At 47.4% G+C, this 14,812-nt stretch overlaps 1 protein-coding gene across 1 annotated transcript; it reads left to right on the forward strand.

The window, feature by feature from the left end:
* Positions 1 to 7,529: 7,529 nt before the first annotated feature.
* On the forward strand, positions 7,530 to 14,498 carry ARMCX4 (armadillo repeat containing X-linked 4). Its single transcript, XM_065901323.1, has 4 exons — positions 7,530 to 11,090; positions 11,127 to 11,360; positions 11,433 to 11,735; positions 11,862 to 14,498. The coding sequence occupies exons 1-4, from the start codon at positions 7,530 to 7,532 to the stop codon at positions 14,496 to 14,498; spliced, it is 6,735 nt and encodes a 2,244-aa protein (XP_065757395.1).
* The last annotated feature ends 314 nt before the right edge of the window (positions 14,499 to 14,812 follow it).

The following is a 14,812-nucleotide window of genomic DNA, read 5'->3' on the forward strand; positions in this document are numbered from 1 at the left end:
TCTACAACACTGCTATACCACTTCTCAGTTTTCTAATTGGCAAAATTTTCAAAGATAAGTTTTGTACTATTGTTTAATATTATTCAAAATTAAAGAAAACATAAATGTCCATCAGTAGAGGAATAGGTAAATAAACCATGCTATAGCACACTATGGAATACAATACAACAGTTAAAAAGATCCACATTTACTGACATGTAAAGAGCTCTAAGATACATTGATGAGCAAAAACCATCAAGTTGTGAAACATATGTACAATATGATGCCCCCCAACAGTATTTCTGTAGGTACACATATGTGTACTTAATTCATAGAAAAAGGTCTGTTGTGCTATACCCAAACTAATAAGGCAACCCTCTCTGGGGAAGAAATTGGTGTGTACTGAGGTATAATTTATATGCAATATATTACACGTATCTTAAATGTTCAGTTTTTAGAGTTTTAACAATTGTGTATAACCATGTAACTACCACACAAACCAAGATACAGAATATTTCCATCACGCCAGAAAGATCCCTTGTACCTCTTTCCAGTTAATTTCCCTCTATCTCCCAGACAACCACTTTCTCATTTTTATCATCACAGATTAGTTTTGTTTGTTCTCTGTTTCATATAAATGGAATGCTACAGTACTCCTTTGTGTCTGGCTTCTTTCATTCAGCATACTGCTTTTCAGATTTATCCATCTTGTTGCATGTATCGGTATTTCATTACTTTTTATTACCGAGTGGTATTCTATTGTATATACATACAACAATTTGTTTATCCTTTCTCCTGTCGTTTTCTGTTTTAGCCTATTATGAACTAAGCTAATATAAACATTCATGTGCAAGTCTTTGCGTGGACATATGTTTTCATTTTTCTTTACTAAATACTCAGAAGTGAAACTGTTGGTTTGTAGGGTAAGTGAACATTAAACTTTGTAAGAAACTGCAGAAAAGTTCTCCAAAGTGCTTGTACCATTTTACACCCCTAATGGCAATATATTAGAGTTCTGGTTTCTCCATTCTCACCAACATTTGGTGTTGTTAGTCTTTGGCTTTAGCCGTTCTAGTGGGTGTGTGGTGATATCTCATTGTGGTTTCAATTTGCATTTCCCTGATTACTAAAGATGTTGAGGATTGGGTATCTTCTTTTGTGAAGTGTCCATTTAAGTTTGTGCCCAATTTTACATTGGGTTCTCCTTTTGATTGTTCATTTGTATGTCTTTACATATGCTGGATAAAAGTCCTTTGTCAGATATATGAACTGCATATATAATTTTTTCCAAGTCTGTGGCTTGCATATTCATTTTGTTAATAATGTGTACAGATGAACAGAAAATTTATATTTTGATAAAGTCTACCTTTCTCTTTTATTATTAATGCTTCTTGTATCCTGTCCAAGACATCTTTGCCTACTCCAAGGTAATGAATATGTTCCTCTATGTTTTCTGCTAGAAATCTTACAACTTTGGCTTTTATTTTTAGTGGAAAAGTTTAAAAAGTAAAGCTTTTACTTTTAGCTAGGAACGTGGAAAGAGGCAGTGGTCCCTCTGAAGGAGGCGATGTGGAACAGGCTATCACGTTCATTGGTTATTGGTCTATTCAGGTTTTCTACTTCTTCTTGAGCCAATTTTGATAACTTATATGATCCATTTTGTCTGAAATTCAAATTCAGTGGTAAAAAATTATGATTTGCTTTTAGAGGGAATGAATAGTGGAAATCAAGACTTACTTTAGGAGATGGATCCAAAAAAATATTGCTGTGATTTATGTCAAAGAGTGTTCTGCTTATGTTTTCCTCTAGGAGTTTTATAGTATCCAGTCTTACATTTAGGTCTTTAATCCATTTTGAGTTTATTTTTGTATATGGTGTTAGAGAATGTTCTAATTTCATTCTTTTACATGTAGCTGTCCAGTTTTTCCAGCACCACTTTAAAAAAAATTAGTTAATTAATTAATTTATCTTTGGCTGTGTTGGGTCTGTGTTGCTTTGCGTGGGCTTTCTCTAATTGTGGCGAGCGGGGGCTACTCTTCGTTGTGGTGTGCGGGCTTCTCATTGCAGTGGCTTCTCTTGTTGAGGAGCACGGGCTCTAGGCACGCGGGCTTCAGTAGTTGTGGCTTGAGGGCTCTAGAGTGCAGGCTCAGTAGTTGTGGCACACGGGCTTAGTTGCTCCGCAGCATGTGGGATCTTCTCGAACCAGGGCTCGAACCCGTGTCCCCTGCATTAAAAGGCGGATTCTTAACCACTGTGCCACCAGGCAAGCTCCAGCACCACTTATTGAAGAGACCCATTTATATATTTTAATAAGACATGTATGTGTAATGTATAGAAAAGAATTTAACACAGAAAATTTATAAAAAGGGGAGGTAACTGTGCTTTGATGAGGACAGTGGTGTTAAAGCTGTACTAGTGCTTTTTCTGGGTTTGAATCTTATACTAGAATGTATTCTTGCAGAATTTGCGTGCAATTACAAATAAACAAATAGTTTAATAGAAAATAAGCAAACAGTAAAATACTTTAAGTATCTTTCCATCAGGATACGTAGATCTAAATCTTTTTATCAGCCGTATTGCATAAATTTAACCTAATGTATTTAATGTTTTCCCTATTGATGGACTTTTTATGTTGCTTCGGTTGTTTTAACCTTTGCAAGCACTGCAATAGATATCCAAGTATATGAATCTTTGTGAAACTGTGTAAGTATCAGGCTGGCTAAACTCCTAGGAATAGAATTGCTCAGTCAAAGAATTTGTGGGATATTATATTTATCATATAATAGATTTTGCCAAATAGCTCTCTGTAAAACTGTTGCATCACAGTATCTGCCTCCAACAGAGCGTGGGAGTGCCCATTTCCCCATAAACCAGTCAATAACATTATCAAGTTTCTAAATTTTGGCACTCCTAGATGAAACATGGCAACACATAGTTGTTTCGATCTGCATTTCTTTGAAGTTGAGCTTTTCTTCATATGTTTATCCGTCATTGGTATTTCTTTTCTGCAAACAAATCCATTTGCATCTTTGGCATGTTTTCTATTGGCTTACCATTTTATTAATGATTTGTAAGAGTTTTTAGATTATTACAAATAAGCTGTTTGACATCCTATCCTCATGAGTTTGTGTTTTTAAGTTTACTAAAATTTTAAATGTCTTCATAATCAATTTCTAAATGTTTCCCTCTGATGGGGAACATAAATTGGTCACAGTCGATTGAGTTCTGAAAAGCCATTAGTAAGGGTCTAAGGCACTCTGGGCTTCCTGTTTCACCTCCTAGAAGGGCCTCCCCCACACAGGGGCCCCTCAGGCAGGGAGCTTCCTGCTGGGGTGTCAGATTTCAACCTAAGAAAGAGGCTGCCTGAAGGGTCTATATTTAGAGTATGACTCCCCAGCAGGGGCAGCTGGATGTCTGGGGACTAAGTTCTGCATACTTTGTCCCTGAGTTCTGGGATTATTCTGAGGGGCTTGTATGCGTGGTGCAGTGAAACTGTAACAGAAGGCAGGGACTTCCCCCTGGCGACTGCTTGGGATCCTGTAAACTGCTTTTTGTGAGAGAAAAATGACATGGATTTCAGGAGTATTGCCCACAGATCCATAGTCAGCCACAGACCTTACCCCCTATCTCTACTGAAAGATGCTGAACACTGTATGCCCCCGCTGCTAGGGTTAGGGTTAGGTCCCAGCTGCTATGGGGACATACAGTGCATGAATGGCAGATAGTGGAGATATCTCACCAGTGTCATGATCTAATGAAAATCCACCTGTTAAGCTTCATTTCCATTCGTGGGATAGCACAGTTGGTCCTTTCCTGGGTGTGATGAGACTGATTTGATCACACGCTTATGTAAAATCCCAATAAAACTCCTTGAGTGGAAAACAGGTTAATCTGGGAAGTCACTAGTTTTCAGGCGCTGGGTTCATCAGGAGTGGGGTCTCCATTCCATCACCCAGGAGTCATCTATGAAGAAGTTCTCAGACACCTGACACAAGATCATCAATAAATTCAACCAGAACTTCGAAAAGTTGTAAATCGCTTGTGTAAAATTGCCAAGATTGGTCTTTCCAAAGAAGAATTTATAGGTCACATTGAAAACCTATTGGTTTTGTTCAGGAAAATTTTATATTTAAAATGTTAATAATTACCAGTCTGTTTTGAAAGCTGTGAAATAATTTATAGCAATTCGAAAACATTCTTAATGTGGCACAAAATAACGTCAACAAATGGATGAGTCTTTTGTTATTTTTACAACCTAATTTGTAAATGTCAAACGAAAATGGCTTGACGCCATTTCCCCATTACAAAAACAATGAATGTGACGTTAAAAGGGAAAAAAAAGGAACATAAAAAAGAAAGTTAAACCTCTCCTTGCACTCTCTGCTCCCCTTCCTGACACCTCTTCCCTAGCCCATTTTGGTGCAGCAACGTATCCAATGGGGACGCTAGTCTTAACAGCGTAAGAGAGAAAGAGAGAGTCCTCAAAGAAGCAGCCGAAAAGGCCGGAGCCAAGGCCTGAGGGTGGATGGGGGACGCAGACCCTCCCTGGTAACAGGAGAAGGGCAAACTCCAACCGCAGGGAGGTGATGCCACTTGTGGGCTCTCAGATTGGAGGGAAAGGAGCTGAGTGACCGGGCCTCGCGCACAGCTGGGTGGAGGGGGAGATCTTGCGCGCGGAGGTGGAGGGGAGGGTCCTGTTGAACTCCCCGCCGGCCCTGGTTGCGGGGGTGGATCGGAGGGCGAGCTAGGCGGTGACGCGGGGCCCTCACGTGACCGGGAGCTGCAGAGCGACGCAGCTTTCGGTGCAGTCGTCACTCGTGTCTGGGTACCAGCTCCCCGCTGCCCTGCGAACGGCGGGCTGGCATCGGGCCCGGGGGAAGCGGAGCAGGTAAGGGCCCCGTGCGCCAAAGCCAGGGCGGCAGCGGACTGCGGATCCCCGGAGCTGGTCTGGGGGTGGCGGACAAAGCAGGCTCAAGTTCCCAGAGCCTTCGCTCAGTTTCTCCCGAGCCCTCCTCCTCCTCCCTACGTCTGTGCTGGGGAACCGTGAGCTTTGACAGGGCGAATGGTGGGGGGAGTGTCTCAAGAGGGAAATGCAGAGATTGAGATGCCCCATTCTCTCTGAATCTAATCACAGACCACACACGCCTGCTCCGCTTCCTGCTCATTTCAGTGGAAGGGACACGCCACGGTGGCGTTTGCAGAGAAAATGGTGGGCCTTAGTGACTGGACGGCAGGGTTGGTGAGGGTGGCGTCTTGCAATGTGGGGAGGGACGTTTGATAACTGGGTTCCTGAATCCAGCGTTGGGATCTGTGTCTTGGGTACTGGTCCCAGCGCTCAGTGCCTTTACTATCTCCTATCTGAAGACAGTAATTCGGGGTGGCACTGTTCGCGGCAAGGCGAGGGAAGAAGGAAAGGAGACAACTGCACAGGATCTGCGGAGGTTAGTGTGGGCACGGGCACCCGTTGTGAACAGTTGAAGCGCTCTATGAATATTCTCTGTGACAGGAACTTAGGCGCCTCTATTTGGTTGGGATATAGGGTGGGGCTATAGTGGACTTTCCCTAAACTGCGTTTACTTACCAAGCTTGGGCTTTTTAACGTAAAGTGTATGTTGAAGACCAATAAAGACAGCAACTTTTCTAGGGATGCTTTTATTTGTGCCTCAGAAAATACAAATTGTTGTCTCAAAGAATTCCTTTTTTTTTTTTTTTGGAGATAGCCTTTGTGGGGCAGGGATGGTGATTTTGCAGAAGCAAAAGCCTCCCTCCAACACACACACACACCTTGTCTCTTATGCTGGAGATTCCTAGAGATGGGTTTAAAGAGAAGTAGATGGCAGTAGGCTGTGATTCTAGAATATGGGATATGGGGGCCTCTATGTGTCTCCTGGTTTTCCAGTTTTTCAGATTTTCCCACCTGTCCGCACAGGTGAAGGAAAAGATGGACTTTTGGGAGAAGCCCTAGAATCCTACAGGTGGTTTTAGAATAATTCACCTCTGTCTCTCCCCTTTTTCCTGCCTCCCCTTTCCACCCTGCCCATTTCAGTGCTGGAGAAGCCCTAGGTTTTGCTTGCCAGAGAACAGATCTCTAAATCCAGTAAGGCAGATACTGGGACCCATGTTTCAGATGCTGGGATGTCACAAGCACTCAAGTTTCACCTTCCCTTTTTTCTCTGTTTTTTCCTAGGTCTTCCCATAGGGCGGTAGTAGGGCTGTTTACCACTGAAAGCAAGGGAAATTGGGAGACTGGCCTGGGACCATGGAGGTTGGTGTGAAGATGGGCAGTGCCTGGGGGTAACAAGAGAGGGTGGGCATATGAGGTGGCTGAGACTTGAGACAGTCCTCTCAGTGGAGGGTTCTTCTGCCTCTCCTACACTCTGCCAGATTTCCACAGTGTTGCTACCCCCACTAACTGATTTCAGTGCAGGAAATAGTAGAAATATTGGGGTAAGGGTGGGCCGGAGTGTGATGGAGAGAAGACTTGAAAGGATGGATCATATTAGCAAACTGGACATGTGCTCTCACAAGGCAGGGACTGGAGTCAGGGATCAAGGTGCTTGTTTGTTCTGTGAAGGACCTGGTCTCTACTATCTGTTTATTTGTCCACAGGTTGGTCTACAGGTCTGAAAGGTTTGAGATCACTGGAAGCAAAGAAACAAGAAGGAAATTATCCCTGATCAGTATAGACTGGTAAGAGGCTGGGGACTGGCTGGGTAGACATCAAAGGTGGGTTGCTGGAGACCAGTGCCCATCCAGTAGGGCCAGTGTCCAGTCTGGAGGATCCTCAGTCTCTCCTTTTTCCAGTCACTTTTCCCACTATCTCTTCACTTACCCCACACCTTCACCTTTATTTTGGCACAGGGAGTGGGGCGAATTGAAGGGGATAGAGAGGTAGTTTGCTAATAATATATCTGTCACAACAAGAGCAAAATCTTCACTTCCGCTTGTCTATCTGTCTGTCTCTAGGTCCACAGATCTCATGAGTTTATAGATCTACTTTAGGGTATATCTCCAATCAAGAGAAGGAAAAAGGAGGGAACTGCCTTGATCATTACAGGTTGGTATGAGGGTGGGGACCTGTGGGAGTGGTGACCAGAGTAGGCCCAGTAAAAATCGAAGTCTGAGGGCTTCCCAGTCTTTACCATTCATAGTCAGCCTTACCACCATCCTTTCCACTGTTCATTTGGTATAAGGAAATGTGTACAGAAGTACCTTGGGGGAAATTGTTGGGCACTGGGGAAGATGGAGAGGAGATAAAATAAAAGGGATGGAGAGAGAATTTGCTAATCATCCTTTTCTTCCACCAAGCACATCATTTTTACACTTTCCTGTCCTTCTGTATCTATCTGTGTGATGCACAGAATTAGAAGAGAAATTTTAGTGCATTTCCTTCCTCCACTTCTAGGTCCACCTCCAGTGGCAACTGTAGTGGCCTTTGAGTGGCTGAAGACCAACACCCTCACAGGCCTATGCGCAGACCTACTACCCACTTTTCGCAGCCTGATTGAGCCCCTCTGTACCTTGTTCGTGTCTTCAGCAAGGGTGATTACATGGGTCGTGTTCAGGAAGTGGGCTGGGTGACCGCAGGACTGATGATCTGGGCTGGTGCTTGCTACTGCATTTACAGATTAACCAAGGGAAGAGCCCAGAGTGTGAGGAGACTTGCCAGAAATGGGTCCAGAGTCAAAATGGAGACTGTGGTTGGGATACAGAACCAGACCTTGGCGATGTGTGAAGCCATGGTTGGGACAGAGATTGAGACTAGATCCAAGCCCAAGACTGGAGCAGAAACTGGAGCAGGAGGTGGGGCTGGGGCTGAAGTAGAGACTAATACCACTGCTACAGCCAGAATCAAAGCCAACTCTCAAGCCAAGGCATGGGCCGAGGCAGAGACAGAGACCCAATCTGAGGCCAAGACAGTGGCTGGAACAGTGGTCATAACAGAGGCAATGATTCTGACTGAGGCCAAAGCCAGTGAAGTGGCCATGAAAGAAGCAGTGACCCAAACTGACTCTGAGTCTGGGAGACTAGTCAAGAAAGAGGCAGTGACCCAGACCAAGGCTAAAGCTTGGGCACTTGGTGCTAGGGCAGAGACCAAGAAAGAAGCAATGACCCAGACCAAAGCAGAAACTCGTATATTGGCTGAAAAAGAGACAGAAATGAACAGAGTGATGGTGACACAGAATGAGGCCTTGGCAGTAATCAGGGAAGTGGCCAAGATGGGTACCATAAACAAGATTGGAAGTGTGGCTGAGACCAAGTTGAGAGCCCTGGAAGAGACTGTGAGTGTGGCCAAGACTCAGTCTGAGGCCAGGTCTGGTACCTCAGTTGATGCTAAGGGAAATCATAACACCAAGTCCAAGGCAGAATCTGGAGCAGACATGAAGTCCTGTGCACTGTCTCAGGCTGTGGCCAAGATGCAGGTTGACGACATGCTTGGTACTGGGGTTGAGGCCAAGGGGAATTGCAAAACTGCGTCTCAGGCAGGGTCTGTGGCAGATATGAGGGCTTCTGCTCAGTCTCAGATTGTAGCCAAGACTGAAGCTGTGCCTGGGGCAATGGTTGATGCTGGGGTTAATACCAATGCCATGTGTGAGGCAGGGGTTGGGGCAGGTACAAGTGCTTCTACACAATCTCAGACTGTGACCAAGAAACAGGCTGAGACAATGTCTAGTGCCAGGGTTGATGATAGGGGAAATAACAATGTCACATCTAAGGCAATGACTGGAGCTGACACGAGGGCTGCCGCTCAGCCTCAAGCTGTAGCCAGTGCTCAGGCTGAGGCTACGTCTGATGCCAGGGGTAAGGGTAGAGGCAATTCCAATGCCATATCTAAGGTGGGGGTTGGGACAGACACTGAGTCCTATACACAGCCTCAGCCTAAGGCCAATGTCCAGGCTGATGCCTTGCCTGATGACAGGATTAAGGCTCAGGGCAATGCCAACACCAAGTCTAAAGAAGAGGATGGGACAGACACAAAGGCACAGTCTCAGACTTCCACTAAGAGCCAGGCTGAGGCTCTACCTAGTACCAGAGGTAAAGCTAGGGGCAAAGCCAAAGGCAAGTGTAAGGCAGGGGTCGGAGCAGACATGAAAACCTGTGCACAGCCTCAAGCTGGGGTCAAGGCCCAAGCTGAAATTTTCCCTGATTCCAGGACTGATGGCAGGGGTGATCCTGATACCATTTCTGGGGCAGGGGCTAAGGCAGAACTAAGGGCCTGTGGTCAGCCTCAGGAAATGGCCAGTTCCCAGGGCGAGGCCTTGCCTGGTGCCAAGAAGAAGGTCCAGGACAATCCCAATGCTGTGTCTAAGTCAGGGGCTGGGCCACATGCAAAGAGCTCTGCACAGCCCCAGGCTATGGCCAATACCCAAGGGGAAGCCTTGCCTGGTGTCAAGAATAAAGTCCGGGGCAATCCCAATACTGTGTCTAAGGCAGGTACTGGGCAAGATACAAAGGGCTCTGCCCAGTCTGAAACAGATACAACAAGCACTGCTCAGCCCCAGGCTGTGGCCAGTTCTCAGGGTGAGGCCTTGTGTGGTACTAAGAATAAGATCCAGGGCAATCCTAATGCTGTGTCTAAAGCAGGGACTGGATCAGATACAAAGAACTCTGCCCAGCCCCAAGCTGTGGCCAATTCCCAAGGTGAGACTTTGCCTGGTGTCAAGATTAAAGTCAGGAGCAATCTCAATGCTGTGTCTAAGGCGGGGGCTGGGCCAGATACAAAGGGCTCTGCCCAGCCTCAAACAGATACAACAGGCTCTGCTCAGCCCCAGGCTGTGGCCAATTCCTGGGGTGAAGCCTTGTCTGCTACTAAGAATAAGGTCCGGGGCAATCCCAATGCTATGTCTAAAGCAGGGGCTGGGCCAGATTCAACGTGTTCTGCCCAGCCTCAAACAGATACAGCAAACACTGTCCAGCCCCAATCAGTGGCCAATTCTCAGGGTGAGGTCTTGCCTGGTGCCAAGAATAAGGTCAGGGGTAATCCCAATGATGTGTCTAAGGTAGGGTCTGGGCCAGATACAGTGGGCTCTGTTCAGCCCCAAGCTGAGTCTAATTCCCAAGGTGAAGCCTTACCTGGTGCCAGAAATAAGGTCCGGGGCAATCCCAATGCTGTGTCTAAGGTAGGGTCTGGGCCAGATACAAAGGGCTCTGCCCAGCCCCAGGCTGCAGCCAATTCCCAGGGTGAGACCTTATATGGTACTAAGAATAAGGTCCGGGGCAATCCCAATGCTGTGTCTAAGGTAGGGTCTAAGACAGATACGAAGGGCTCTGCTCAGCCCCAGGCTGCAGCCAGTTCCCTGGGTGAGGCCTTGTGTGGTACTAAGAATAAGGTCCGGGCTAATCCCAGTGCTGTGCCTAAGGCAGGGGCTGGGCCAGATACAGCAGACTCTGCCCAGCCTCAGACAGATAAAACAGGCTCTACTCAGCCCCAGGCTGTGGCCAGTTCCCAGGGTGACGCCTTGCTTGGTGCCAGGAGTAAGGTCAAGGGCAATCCCAATGCTGTGTCTAAAGCAGGGACTGGACCAGGTACAACAGGCTCTGCCCCACCCCAGGCTGTGGCCAATTCCCAGGGTGAGGCCTTGCTTGGTGCCAGGAGTAAGGTTAGGGGCAATCATGTTGCTGAGTCTAAGGTAGAGGCTGGTGCATGTACGATGGGCTCTGACCAGCGTCAGTCTGTAGCCCATTCCCAGAGTAAGACCTCGTATGGGGCAAAGGACAAGGCTATGCGTAAGTCTGAGGCAGAAGCCACAGGAGATGCCTCTGTAAAGCCAAAGCCGAAGGCTAAGGCCACGCCCACTTCTGAGAGTGAGGGTGGGGCAGGCACTCAGGCCTGCAAAAAGTCTCAGCCTAAGGTCCATGACTACTACTGGAATGGGATTGGTGTTGAGGACTGGATTGCTTCTGAGCGGTGGATCAAATTTAGGTTTCAGGCTAGGGATGGATACTGGGAGAATAGCATGTCCTGGGCTGATGATGAGAATGAAGCCAATGTTGAATCCTGGAGTGCAGCTAGGGGTGAGAATGAGGTTGGTATTCAATCCTGGGCTGGAGCTGGGGACCAGACCAGTGGAGGGCTCTGGGCTGGGAGTCATGCCAGTGAACAGTCCTGGGCTGCAGGCCAGGCCAGTGGGGGTTACTGGGTAGAGGCTGGGAACAAGGCTGTTGGAGGGTCCTGGACTGTGGCTGAGAACCAGGCTAGTGGGGCTTCTTGGGCTGGCACTGGCAACCAGGCTGTTGTGGTGCCCTGGAATGGAGCTCAGGCCAGTGAGAGTTCCTGGGCTGGGGGCCAGGCCAGTGGGGTATCCTGGACTGGGGGAGAGACCATTGGAGTGTCCTGGACTGTGGTTGAGAATCAGGCCAATGGAGCATCCTGGGCTGGGGCTGAGGCACAGGCCAGTGGAAGGTCCCAGGATGGGGCTGGGATTCAGGCTAATGGAGGGTCCTGGGCTCAGGCTACAGCTGGGAATGTGGTTAACATTGGGTACTGGGCTGTGGCTGTGGACCAGGCTACTGGAGGGTCCTGGATTCTGACTAGTGATCTTTCTGGCGGTGCATCCTGGGTTGGGACTAGTGATTTGTCTGGTGGTGGATCCAAGCCTAGACTTGAGCATCAGACCAATGAAAATGTGTCCTGGGCTGGAGCTGGGCTGGGGCCTGAAAACCAGTCCAGTGGAAGGGCCTGGGCTGACACTGCAGACCAAGCCAGTGGAGGGTCTGGGCTAGGGCTTGTGGATGAGTCCAGTGGTGGGTCCTGGGTTACAGCTGGAGAACAGCCCAATAGAGGGTCTAGGCCAGGGCTTGCAGACCAGTCCAGTGTTGGGTCCTGGACTGGCACTGGGAACCAGGCCAGTGAAGGATTCTTGGTGGGGGCCGTGGATCAGGCCAGTGGGGGTTCTTGGACTGGGACTCGTGATCAGCCTGGTGGTGGGTCCCAGCCTGGATTTAAGGATCAGGTCAGTGAAGAAGAGTCTTTGGCTGGGGCTGGTAGCCAGGCTGGTGGAGGGACTAGGTTGGGGCCTGAGGACCAGTCCAGTGGAGGATCTTGGGCTGACTCTGGGGACCAAGCCAGTGGAGGTTTCTTGGTTGGGGCTGTGGACCAGGCCAATGAAGGGTCCTGGGTTGGACCTGGGCATCAGGCTGGTGGTGAGACAAAGCCTATATATGAGGATCAGGCCAAATCTGGAAGAGTGTCTTGGGCTGACAGTGGGGGCCAGGCTAGTGGAGGGTCTACACTGGGGCCCAGGGACCAGTCCGTTGGAGATTCTTGGGCTGGCATTGGGGACCAGGCCAGTGGAGGATCCAGGCCAGTGCTCAAGGATCAGTTCACTGGATGGTTCTATGCTTGCAGTGGGAGTCAGGCCAATACAGGAGGTTCCTGGGTTGGGGCTAGTGGCCAGGCCATTGGAGGGCCTGGGCTTGGGCCCATGAACCAGTCCAGTGGTGGGTCCTGGGCTGATACTGGGAGTCAGGTCAGTGGAGGGTCTTGGGCTGGGGCTGGGGATCAGGCTGGTAGCTGTTCCAAACCTGGATTTGAGGATCAGGCCAGTGGAGGAGCGTTCTGGTCTGGTGCTCAGGACCATGCCATTGGAGGGTCTAGTCCAGGGCTTGCAGACCAGGCCAGTGGTGGGTCCTGGGTTGGTACTGGGAGTCAGGCCAGTGGAAGGTCCTGGATTGTGGCTGGGAATCAAGCTGGTAGCTGTTCCAAACCTGGGTTTGAGGATCAGGCCAGTGGAGGAGCCTCCTGGGCTGGCACTGGGGATCAGGCTTGTGGAAAATCCTGGGCTGGGTCTAAGCCTGGGAATGAGGCCAGTAGAGGGTCTAGCTTAGGGCCTGAAGAGCAGGAAAGTGGAGGTTCCTGGGCTAGGCCTGGAGACCAGACCAGTAGAAGGTCTCAGGTGAGTGCTGGGACAGAGGCCAATGAAGGATCCTGGTTTGGGGCTGGGAGTGAGGCTAGTACAGGGTCTTGGTTCTGGAGAGGGGAAGAAGCTGGTATTGTGTCTAGCTCTGGAGATAAAAATGAGGCCAGTATTGAATCCAGCTCAGTGGTTAGGGAAGAGGCTATCATTAGTTCTAGATTTGGGGCTGAGAACAAAAACAGTATTGGGTCCTGGATCAGATCTGATGAGGCTGCCTGTATGGATTCCTGTGTGGGGGCTGAGGCTGGGGCTGGGGTTGGGGCTGAGGTCAGGCAGGAGTCTTGGCTCTGGGATGGAGATACAGCCACTACAGGGTCTAGGCTTGGGGTTGGGGAAGAGGCTGGCATGGGGTCCTGGACTTTGGCTGGAGATGTAGATGAGGATGAGCTAAGTAGAGCATCCAGCCCTGATATTGAGGAGATAAGTTTAAGGTCCTTGTTTTGGGCTGAGAGTGAGAACAGTAATGCATTCAGATCGAAGCGTGAGAAAGATGTCAATTTTGAGCATAGGGCTGGAGATAAGGCCAGCACCAAGGATAAGCTTGAAGCTGCTGGTGGAGTCGATGTAAAGTCTTGTTTCTGGGATAGTAATGAAAACAGAAGTGAGGACAAATCTGCACCTAAGACTAAAGCCAAAAAGTCAGCTGAGTCAAGAGTCACATATCCATCTATGGTCCCTGGGGCAGGAATGGGGTCATGGGCGGGAGCCATGATCTGGACAGAAATGAAATTTCCATATCAAAATGAATCCTGCTTCCCACCTGAAGATGAGCTCAGAAAGCAGATCAGGTCTGGGGAGAAAACTCAGCCTTGGGCCTGCCGCTGTAGACATGAAACTAATATGGATCCACGAGAGCTTGAAAAACTCATTTGCATGATTGAGATGACTGAAGATCCTTCTATTCATGAAATAGCCAATAATGCTCTGTATAACAGCCGTGATTACCCATTCTCCCATGAAGTCATTCGTAATGCAGGTAGAATCTCAATCATTGAAGGCTTGCTCAATAATCCCTACCCCAGTGTTAGGCAGAAGGCTTTAAATGCACTGAATAACATCTCGGTGGCTGCTGAAAATCACAGGAAGGTTAAAACATACTTAAACCAAGTATGTGAAGACACCATCACCTACCCCTTGAATTCAAATGTGCAGCTGGCTGGATTGAGATTGATAAAGCACCTGACTATTATTAGTGAATATCAGCATATGGTTACAAATTACATTTCAGAATTTCTTCGTTTGTTAACTGTGGGAAGTGGAGAAACTAAAGACCATATTTTGGGAATGCTTTTAAATTTCTCTAAAAATCCATCTATGACAAAAGACTTGCTCATTGCCAATGCACCAGCATCACTGATTAATATCTTTAGCAAGAAAGAGACAAAGGAAAATATTCTTAATGCTCTTTCACTATTTGAAAATATAAATTACCATTTTAAAAGAAGAGCAAAAGTATTTACCCAGGACAAGTTCAGTAAAAATTCCCTTTATTTCATATTCCAACGACCTAAAGCATGTGCCAAGAAACTTCGAGTCTTAGCAGCAGAATACAATGACCCTGAGGTGAAAGAAAGAGTTGAGCTATTATTAAGTAAACTCTGATTAGTTGTAATTTTCCAAACAAATTTGAGTAATATTTTGGTTTTGCAGCCTGGAAGTAATGCACATTGTAAATTGCATTATAATTTCTAAAGTGATGTTGCTTATGATGGTCGTTAGCTGGACCATTTTATGAACACCAAATGAATTCAATTTTGTACTGAAAATACATGTGTTGATTTTTACCTTGTCTGGATTGAGATATTTTTGGTATGCTTCATGAGCAGAAACTGAGCTGATTCTTCATAAGTAAGGTAATCTTTGGTCCTTTGTGTGGACTTATGTTTATACATTTGAGACTTTATTTTTATGTCATC

Source organism: Phocoena phocoena, chromosome X, assembly GCF_963924675.1.
Source record: "Phocoena phocoena chromosome X, mPhoPho1.1, whole genome shotgun sequence".
NCBI lineage: Eukaryota > Metazoa > Chordata > Mammalia > Artiodactyla > Phocoenidae > Phocoena > Phocoena phocoena.

Coding starts and splice junctions, on each gene's coding strand:
- ARMCX4 (XM_065901323.1), top strand. CDS start 7,530: ATGGGTCGTGTTCAGGAAGTGGGCTGGGTGACCGCAGGACTGATGATC. Junction 11,361..11,432: donor ATGGAGCATCCTGGGCTGGG/GCTGAGGCACAG, acceptor TCCTGGGCTCAG/GCTACAGCTGGGAATGTGGT. Junction 11,736..11,861: donor AGTCCAGTGGTGGGTCCTGG/GTTACAGCTGGA, acceptor GCCGTGGATCAG/GCCAGTGGGGGTTCTTGGAC.